Below are 10,252 nucleotides of genomic sequence, written 5' to 3'. Positions count from 1 at the left end.
CGTGGACGACTGAATTATAAGTCGTCTGTGTATAATTAAATTTTGAAGTTTTTTTTTCAAAACTAACCTATGACGACTTAACTGTAAGTCGTCTACTTTTAAAAAAATATTATTATTTTAATTTTCGCCAGACGACTGAAATGCAAGTCGTCTGGGGAAGTCAAACTTCTGAAATTATCCAGTCAAATACAAAACTAACCTATGACGACTGAAATGTAAGTCCTCTAGGTTCTTTGGAAATTTTTTTGAAACCAAACAAAAACAGACGACTTAACTTTCAGTCGTCTCAGGTTACAGATTTCAAAGTCAATTGCAAAAATAACCTCTGCGTTGACCAGACGACTTCCAGGTAAGTTGTCTAAAGCCAGACGACTTCCCAAGTAATTCGTCTGACGAACAGATCTGGAAAAAAACTCGATGTCATACCTTAAACTTATGATTTCTGTTTATTATTGTTGTCTTTTTATGCATGTTTAATATTAGTAAAATTAGGAATTGCTAATTATACGAATACTGACGGTATACGAATACTAACGGTATTCGAATACTGACGGTATTCGAATACTGACGGTATACGAATACTGACGGTATACGAATACTAACGGTATTCGAATACTGACGGTATACGAATACTAACGGGATTCGAATACTAACGGGATTCGAATACTGACGGTATACGAATACTGACGGTATACGAATACTCACGGTATACGAATACTCACGGTATTCGAATACTAACGGTATTCGAATACTGACGGTATACGAATACTCACGATATACGAATACTGACGGTATTCGAATACTGACGGTATTCGAATACTTAAGGTCTACGTATACTGACGGTATTCGAATACTTAAGGTCTACGTATACTGACGGTATTCGAATACTTAAGGTCTACGAATAATTCCATTAATTACTCACTTTTATTACTTAACATTCATAACTAGGGATGTCAAATGGACTGAAACCTATTAAGTCCAAATTAGATGGGCTAAAACCATTTGGACATGGACGTCCAATTTGGAATGTTTATGGTTCTATTTGGAAGGGTCTGTTTTGGAATGGTCTTTTTTTGTGTTTGGACAATTTGGACTAGGTACAATTTGGACTTAAGATTAATGTCCAATAAACTGCTTTGTCCAAAGGACATACCCATTGGACATGGACAGCCCAATTGACATCTCTATTCATAATTCCATTAATATTTATCTTTACTCACTTTTCATTGATTAAACGGTATACGAATACTGAAGGTATACGAATACTGAAGGTATACGAATACTGAAGGTATACGAGAGAAAACATATAACATTGACGAATACTTTAGGTCTACGAGAGAAAACAGATAACATTGACGAATACTTAAGGTATACGAATACTTAAGGTCTACGAATACTTAAGCTATACGATAGAAAACAAATAACATCGAGGATAACATAAATAAAGTCCTATAGGATGTGAGAAATGTTGCAGCATATCCAAAATAGCCTGCAGTTTTTACAAGAACCTTCAAAATCGACTGTGTAATCATGGCCATAAAGGCAGCTTGGTGACTTGATTACCTCATCATGCGGAAATTTGAAAGATGCACCATATTTGTTCATGTATGGCGCTCCAAATGATATCAATCGCTACTCTAGATCAGCTCCCAGTCCAACTATTGCATCCGAGCGAAGGTCATAGTGATTAGCTTCGAACTGCTGAAACAGTTTACTGGTTTCCTTGTCATTGCCAATACACACGTTGAAAATGCCGACTGCTAAAGTTGATAAATCATGATTTGGGACATTTGGTTGCAATATTCTAATACATTTCTCAGGACCTACGATCAGTGCTGCATAGAGCCCTTCATAGTAGATAGCGTTTGTGTTGCCAGCTGTTACGCACTTGATGAAAAACTCTCGAAACTGACCACCAATGCAGATTTGACATGTTGCAAAGGTGACCATTGGCTGAACATTACACTTCCTTAAGACGGAGGGTTCGTGGACAAGTGCATAACCGCGTTTCCCAGCCCGCAAAATACCACCAAGATAGTAGAATGAATCCGCTTCCACCATCTCTATTATTTTACACAAAATTTCTTCTGGAAGATTGGGGATGTTTAGAGATGCCATACTATTGAGTTCTGTTGGAGATGTTTATCAGAAGCATTGAATATGTATATATAGAATAAAGAAATGAACAAATGAGTCTTATGAGTTACTAGGAAAGTTATTGTCCCCTCCCACATTTTGTACCTAACACACTCAGAGAAATAGTTATTGCAATCAATTTTTAAATTTTACACTAATACTTATTAAATGAAACTGTAAAAACACCAACTACTTCTTAAATTGTTTTCCTTTGAAACAAATAACTAACACACTATGGTGAGATCTTGCATGGATATTATACTCTAATAACCCTAAACCCTAAACCCTAAACACTAAACCCTAAACCCTAAACCCTAAACCCTAAATATATAAGAAATACGATATAAAACCTTCAAAGATAAACTGATCTGTTTGAATTATAGTGTATGGATGAATGAAAAGATACAATAACCGTTAACAATTCGGTTTAACAAACGAAATGAAGCAGGCATTATACACGTCTTCAACCATCGTTTTGAACTTTTGCGTTTCCAATAAATTCTTCATAGGTATCCATCGCGTATTTCTGACGGATTATGTCCACTTTTTTGTCATCGATCTGCCCCATATCCTCATAGGAGTATCCCGCTGCATGCATTTCCAGAAATTTGACCGCGCATGGTCCACAATCGCCAGACCTTTCGTTGAAGTAAATATTGTCTGGACGCACCCATGAAAATGCTTGGTCTTCTTCAGGATGACTACTATCGGAAGGAGGCGAAAACGCAGCTAAGACATGAGGCAATGCGCGTAGAAGATAAGCCATGTGCTTGTTCACCTCATTATCGGACTCATTAAGGGGAATGTTGCAGTCCAAAATCTCCACTTGTCTGCATGTCAAGTTGATCACAAGACCAACCCAATGATATTTTCCCCACATCATTGGGGCGTACACCCTGTCCACATCAACCAACAACACCTTCTTGTCATTCCGACGCGGCGTTTTTCCGGTGAAACTGAAACTGACAAGCCCTCCCCAGTTGAATCCAAATTTATCTGAGGCCTTCTCGAACTCTGCGAACTTTGATATGATGCCCGCAATACTGAAGTAGTCTACAAATCTGCACCTCCGACTCAGATAATTGCGTCCATGTCGCCTTACTAGCATACTAGTTAGCACAGAAATGTGCTGAAAAATATGTACAAACCATTAGAAAAATATGTACAAACCACTTGAATAAAACGGATTAAGTTCTGATGAATTGAATACCTCGGTACTGACCCAATTTGTTGGCCGCGCCAACGACAGGAAGAACTTATTTGAGACATGGATCCCAATAATAATTTCGAATTCCCTGAAATTTGAGAACAAACCAAAAGTCAATATTAAACATTTGACAGTCCAAGAAATTTATACAGTATATCCAAACAACTTATTGTGCCGGTTTCTCGCGGAGAATTGACTGAAACTCTTGAAACTGCGCTTTCTCCAAGTCTGCTAAGGGCGTATATTTGGGTTTCTTGCAGCTTTGGAAAAGCTTCTTCAATCTCTTGTCTGGGGTGTACACTCCTCCAATCTTTGTTGAACGTCTCGGAATACGCTTCGTCTGGAGGTCATCTTTTTTGGTTGAGCTTATTGGAATACATTTCCCTTCTAGCTCTGCTTTTTTTTAATGACCTAGTCAGATATCGACTCAGCTTCGAATTCCCAACGTCTGGTGTGCGACATTCAGTCATCAGATCATCCTCTGGCGGTGTCTTGTAATCTTCAGAATTTGTCGGTGACGCTTTACCACCTTGTTTCTCCGGCGGAAGGACGTAAGATTCAGGATGAGACCAAACGGTAAGCATCCTACAAGTGTTCTCCTGTGGATCTTTATAGACATTGTCACTCCGTGTCCCCTTTTCAACCTCTTCTGCTAACAAATTTAGCCCTGATATTGGAGACTCATCTCCCCCCTCGCCCTGACAACGTTCAGATATAGCTCATTCAAATACTTTGATTCAGATGTAGTTTAACATTAAAATACCTAATCAACATAATCTGTACACCTGGCAAAATTATCTGAACACTTGACTAACTAATATGAATACCTCTGATCTCTCACCTGAAAACTATCAAACAGATCAGTATACCTGACTACTTAAGCTGAACACCTCTTAAATTAACCTGAATACCAGACCAAACAAATGAGTATTCATGTAAACCTCATAAATTAACATGAATACCTGAACTATTAACCAGAATACCAGACCAAACAAATCAGTATTCATGTACACCTCAAAAATTAACCTGAATACCTTAACTAAATAACCTGAATACCTGACCAAACAAATCAGCATTCCTGTACACCTCACTAACTAAAACGAACAACTGATAATCTACGCTGAATACCTGGCCAAACCAAGCTGAACAGCAAAACATAATATATCTAGAGCCTATAAATTCATTGTTATAATCTATTTACCTCCAACGGTTCCGGGAGAGTCGGTTTTGCTGGCTTTGATACAATTTCTGGTCCAATCGGCGTTGAAACATCGACTTCTGGAATGTTTGCCGACTTCGAGAAAGAGGGGCCTTCGCCCGCCATTGAATCTACCTACACGTTGAATTTTCCTCAAAAAAGTTAGACCGGGATTCAGGCATTGTTTATCATTAAAAATTGTAGGAGCAGTTTGATTACCTTTTCCCAGAAGCGAGCATTTGGCATACGGCCATCACAATGATTATCATGCATTCTCATCGTCTCATCGTCGCTAAACCCATCGCCGTTGTTCTTCTTGTGTTTCTTACTATCAGACCAAAATATTTCAGCTTCATCATTACCATCACCAGTGAACGGACGTCGCTACTTTGGACCTTCCATGCCGGTAGGGTCAGCGTGACTGTTGTCTCTGTTTGTTTTACCGGCTGCTGTGTTTTGCAGAACCGTGAACGAGCCTCCCCTATCATGATGCAACCAGTCAAAAATCTCGTTCCGCAATTTACCCAACTGCGTTTTCAGTTCAACTCGTATCCACTCTTTCAGCTCTTGCTCCTTATCTGATAAGTTTCCTGGTTCAGCCTGTTTACATATCCCACGACGAGGTCGAATAGGACGCTGAGGCGCCTGAGTCGTACTTCCAGGTTCATCACATGCTTTCCCAAACCGATTAGACGGCTTTTGACACTTCTTTTTGACACCAACACCTTCAGCCTTTTCGGCTGGCTTCAGAGGTGGAAGGGATGAATCACCTCCTCTAAAGTCTGTTGCTTTGAACTCGTGCCCTTCCCGCATTCGACGAACTAAGTTATCTATTTGGGGATCGATTACTTCTTTCTTCCACTTTGGATCCCCACCTTCATCTGGGATTGAATACGTAACAATAACCTCAAACAAAGAACACAAACATTCATAAGTACACAAAGTTTGAGCGTCTTAACTTCTGTTTTGCAAATAAGATAGACAACAACATTGTACCTCAGTTTGGGTTTCCACCAGAAGTATGTCTTCAAAATTCAGAAGTGCATTTGTTGAGTCGCATCCTTCTGGTTCTTGCAAGAAAGAAGTGGTTTTATTAGGTTCAGGAATTTTCTCAAGCAATGAGGGGATAGCTTTAAAAGCAAAAGGTTGCAGCGCCAGAGGGAACCCATAACACGCTGTTGACTGCTGTTTCAAACGAAGGCGCATGACCGAAAGGGATTTATCCATTTTAGAAGGATCAGAAGGTTGAGGTGGTCTCAATCTAGACAGAGTGCTGACGAATGCCTCTCTCCCCCATGGATATTGAAGAAATGATCTGGTGTCTTCCAGCATCTCGACGTAAGCAGGCGTCACACGAAGAAGTTTGTGACCACAAACCAGGAGCCCATCTACAAGCGCAATGAGAGCTAGTGGCAACCGCTTCCACTCAGGAAGACTAGGCTGTTCAAGCATACGAAGAACATCTGGTACAGTCACGTCTTCATCTTCAGTTTCAAACAACTCTTTCCACATACGTCCAGGTGTGGCATCGATAGATTCTGACCCGTTTCCAACTTTTTCCCTTTCAGGCTCGCATTTCAGCCATGTGATGTCTCCGAACTCACGCAGAGAAAAGCGTAGTGGCTTGTCTGCAAACAAGAACCAGAGCTCATATAGGCGCATCGTAACCAGCTGACGGCTGAGGAGAGAATGTACAAGTTTCGCAGAGTTTGAGCAGCGCGATACAGGTAAGTGGAACAGAGCTCCAAACTGACTTCCTAGCAGACAATTCATTTCAGGGGAGCCTCTTAGAAACTTCACTAACGATCCAATGATACTCGCCTTTGAATAGATGTTCAATCGAGGTTTGCCAGGATAGCAATTACGTGAGAACAGTCTTTCCGGGAAAGTCGGCGTGGTGACAATAAATTCCGGCTCGGTGGATGCAGCTTCTTCTTGGTCGGTGGATGCAGGTTCCTCTAGTTCGGACTCCGTGCTAGATACTGAAATACAATGACCAAATCCAGACATTTACCCAACGCTTTATTTTAAAAAACTTTTTCCAAAGAATTTCACAGCGAAGCTTAGCGAAAGGAGATACCTGCATAACGAGACGCAGTTTTGCCTAGTCGGGGAATTTTCTTGGGATTTGCTTCTCTATCACTGGCGCATTGACTACGAGTCACCCTCCTCGAGGGCGTTACGCTGGAGGGGGATACCATGCCGATCTGGGTACAGTCGAGAGTGGTTCTTATGTGGGATTCTTCTTATGTTTGGTTCTCAATTGCAGCTGTTTAGAGGTGGTTCTGGTATATTTTGATATAAGGGATGTTTTGGTTTTTCTAATTTCCTTCTTTTTTATTCTTTTATTAGGTCTTTTTTTATTTTTAAATAAAAAATCAAGAGGTGGCACGGTCGTAATACCAAGAATCACGCGCGCCCTCTGTCGACATTTCACAAGTTTGGAAAAGGCGATTCGCTCAATCTTATAATTTAAACTCGAGGTCGCCCAACTCCCTAATATCAAACTTGCAATTTGCCCAATTTGCCAATTTTTTCTTGTTTTTTTTTCCTTGTCAGTGGCTCACTGGTCACTACTACTCTGGATTTGTTTTTTCTTTATAGATAGGAATTAAAAGAAAAGAATCGATAAAATTATCAAAAATTCAAGATAATAATTTATGGGGCATCTTCGAATAAAATAAAAACTAAAACAAGTATAGCATCGTCTAGGAATAAATAATAAAAGTTATAGTCGAAATCATAGTTAATTAAATCTTATATGTTTTATAAGATGAATATTGCATTGCTTAATTTATCAACCTTAATTTTTAATTATGATCGTGGATTAACACATACCACCTACAATAGGTGTAAATGAAAAAACATAGTGGGTGAGATAAGAAAGAAACAAATAAAATAGAGGGTCCTTGAAATAAATTCCAAATTTTCAAAATTTGAAATCAAAAGCATACGAAAAACACTATTTGTATATCCCTGTCTCGTCTCTGCGTCGGCGTCGCGTCATCGTTTTCTCAGATTCCTGGAATCATTCTCTTTCGATACCAATTCCCTCCCTTCCTTCATTTCCGATTCGAAAACCCTAGCTTCCAATCATGCCCATGGAGAACGACAATGACCACGCCGCCAACGTCGTCCTCACCGCCGAGCAAGCGAGCAAGGTTAACGACACTGCCGTACGGTTGCCGGAGAATCTTCAGACCGGCGTCGTCTCAGAATCCGGAGGTGGAAGCGAGAAAGGAGAGGAAGCGGTGGAGACGGCGGTGGAGGAGGATGTGGATGAGAGCGGATCGAATACGGTGGGAGAGCTACCTCCCCGATCTTCCTCAGCGAGAGTTCCGTTCACTAATCTAAGCCAGATTGATGCGGATCTTGCTCTCGCTCGCACGCTCCAAGAACAGGTGGCTCTTTCTTTTCCGATTTCTCCGTCCTTCTCTGGGTTATTTCTTGGATGATTGAATCTCGTTGTTTTGTATGTGCAGGAGCGGGCGTATATGATGCTGGCGATGAACAGTGAAGTCAGTGACTATGGGAGCTGGGAAACTGGAAGCTATGTATACGAAGATGATGACGAGTACGAAACAGATGATGATCCTCAGGGAGATGCGCCAGATGTTAATGCTCATGAAGATGAAGGCAGGATTGCTGACGAAGAAGAAGTTGGCTATTCAGATGATGAAGCCTTTGCTAGAGCTATTCAGGAAGCTGAGGAAAGGGAAATGGCAGATAGGTTGTCTGCCTTAACTGGGTTAGCAAATCGTGAGTACAACACTTATTGCTTTCACTCAAGTTATAGGATTGGTTGGAGATGTGTGTTAAACTGTGTTGTTGGTTGCAGGGGTTGAAGATCCGGAGGAGGATGATCATACTTCTCAGGTTGGCTCCTTACACTACAACAAAACCATTTTTTTTTTTTTTTTGAGCTTTAAACCTTTTTATGCTCGATAATATGAACCTTAGTGCCCTAAAAGAACGCCTTTTTGTGGTGGCCAAAGGACACAATTATGACATTGAATCTGCCATTTCCGAAGTGATACGTCATACATGGTTCCATCTATCTACTACCCTTCTATCATGGCACTAGTTTGTTTTGTTTCGTGACAGTTTAGTTTGTGGTGTTAACCCTTTTAGTCCGTAGGCCTAAGCCGACACTCCTGCCTAATTATTTACGGTTTATGCTACTAGAACTTTGCAAAACTGTGTGTTTGGAGGTAAAAAAATGCATTAACCATTCTGGTAATCAGATCAATTGTATTCTGGTAGCGTTAAGTTAAGTGGTACTGGCTTTAGAGAAAGTTATGCTCACACCTTGCAGTATAGTAGCTCGCAGTGGACTGAAATTTGATGGATTCTGGTCCATTTTATGGAAAAAAATTAAATTTTACTTACAGGGTAGAGAATCATATAAATTAAGGCTTCTTTGAGGTGATTTGATTCTGCTTCCACTCACGTTATGTATGCTTTATTTTTGCAGGATGCCTGGGATGAGATGGATCCTGATGAGCTTTCATATGAGGTATGAAAACCTTCATAAAATGCTATGCCTTTCGGATCCTCTCGTGATTTTGTGAAACGATTTGTAGCGAAAACGAGTAGTATTCCAAACTTTAGTGTTAAGATCTGTCACGCACTTTGATATGCAAAATTCAGTTGCCCAACACGTATTTCGGCTTATAACTTTACGCTATCTAATGTTTGCAGGAGTTGCTTGCGCTTGGCGATATTGTGGGAACCGAGAGTAGAGGGCTGTCTGCTGATACAATTGCATCTTTGCCTTCAAAAAGATATAAAGATGGAGACAATCAGAACGGAACCAATGAATCGTAATGCGTTTTACTTAACCAATTTAGTAGACCATTGACAACGTTGTGCATGTTACTTGGTAATTAACTTTTTAATGCTTGATGCAGTTGTGTTATATGTCGTCTGGACTATGAGGATGACGATGACTTGATACTTCTTCCATGCAAACATTCTTACCACTCGGGGTGCATAAATAACTGGTTGAAGATAAACAAGGTACGTCTTTCAAAAAAAAAAGAAGAAAGAATCCTGTTAGAGATGAGAAATCAATTAGTTATTGTTGTCAGCTGTGCTACGGACGCATACCCTTTCTGATGAGGATAGATATATTCATGCTAGAAAACCGCGAATAGCAATTCCACAAACAAAATAATCTTTCATAATGGGGGATTGTATAGTCAGTAATGTAGAACATACAGACTATATATAGTTTCATGTTTGTTGAGTTTAAGGATTGCATTTATGGTTTTGCCGATTGTGTTCTTTGACATCTTCGAAAATGAGGGGTTTGGTTGCTAGTAAGCACAGATTTGAACTTGTTAGTACCATTTTAAGACAATTTACAGCATGCGACCATCTCATCAACTTTCCTGGGAATTAGGAACACTTCTCAGCTTGTTGAAATTGGATTACTCTCAAAGACTAACAACCCGAAACTAATACATTATTCTTCAGAGTTGCCCGGTATGCAGCGCAGAAGTTTCAACTTCCACAGCTGGACAAAGCTAATGAGAGCAAAGGACGAGGTTTCCAGGGAAAAAAAAACTTGTAAGCTAAGAACTTTGTCACTTTAGCTGTCTGTTTGTACACTATATAAACAAAAGCATCATCAGATTTGCTTGGATCCTTTAAACAATCTCATAAATTGAAACTTTCTAAAAAGTTTTTGATTCTAGGTTCTGCTTTCA

The 10,252-nt window shown here is 40.0% G+C and overlaps 2 protein-coding genes across 3 annotated transcripts; one reads left to right on the top strand and one right to left on the bottom strand.

The window, feature by feature from the left end:
* Nucleotides 1-346: 346 nt before the first annotated feature.
* On the bottom strand, nucleotides 347-7,282 carry LOC125587006. The gene is made up of 2 exons (XM_048757072.1): nucleotides 4,545-7,282; nucleotides 347-4,041 (listed from the first exon to the last, which is right to left on the bottom strand). Exon 1 carries the CDS (start codon nucleotides 6,549-6,551, stop codon nucleotides 5,496-5,498), a length of 1,056 nt encoding a protein of 351 aa, XP_048613029.1. The 5' UTR covers nucleotides 6,552-7,282; the 3' UTR covers nucleotides 347-4,041; nucleotides 4,545-5,495.
* Nucleotides 7,283-7,485: 203 nt separating this feature from the next.
* Nucleotides 7,486-10,239, top strand: LOC106425080 (E3 ubiquitin ligase BIG BROTHER-related). 2 transcript variants are annotated; one of them, XM_022703327.2, is made up of 7 exons: nucleotides 7,486-7,942; nucleotides 8,024-8,300; nucleotides 8,380-8,417; nucleotides 9,016-9,057; nucleotides 9,243-9,364; nucleotides 9,452-9,560; nucleotides 9,946-10,239. In XM_022703327.2, the coding sequence occupies exons 1-7, from the start codon at nucleotides 7,637-7,639 to the stop codon at nucleotides 9,964-9,966; spliced, it is 915 nt and encodes a 304-aa protein (XP_022559048.1). In that variant the 5' UTR covers nucleotides 7,486-7,636; the 3' UTR covers nucleotides 9,967-10,239. The 2 variants fall into 2 exon arrangements, with proteins under 2 accessions (XP_022559048.1, XP_013721259.1); XM_013865805.3 differs by having other exon boundaries at nucleotides 7,487-7,942; nucleotides 10,020-10,239.
* Nucleotides 10,240-10,252: the final 13 nt, after the last annotated feature.

The sequence above is a fragment of the Brassica napus genome, chromosome C5, assembly GCF_020379485.1.
Source record: "Brassica napus cultivar Da-Ae chromosome C5, Da-Ae, whole genome shotgun sequence".
Classification (NCBI taxonomy): Eukaryota; Viridiplantae; Streptophyta; class Magnoliopsida; order Brassicales; family Brassicaceae; genus Brassica; species Brassica napus.
This window is presented reverse-complemented; position numbering and strand designations above follow the sequence as displayed.

Bases quoted from the DNA above. Each gene is read 5' to 3' on its own strand.
- LOC125587006 (XM_048757072.1), bottom strand. From the start codon at position 6,551: ATGTCTGGATTTGGTCATTGTATTTCAGTATCTAGCACGGAGTCCGAA.
- LOC106425080 (XM_013865805.3), top strand. From the start codon at position 7,637: ATGCCCATGGAGAACGACAATGACCACGCCGCCAACGTCGTCCTCACC. The intron at 8,418-9,015 runs GTTGGCTCCTTA...TTATTTTTGCAG, and splicing joins AGGATGATCATACTTCTCAG to GATGCCTGGGATGAGATGGA. The intron at 9,058-9,242 runs GTATGAAAACCT...TAATGTTTGCAG, and splicing joins CTGATGAGCTTTCATATGAG to GAGTTGCTTGCGCTTGGCGA.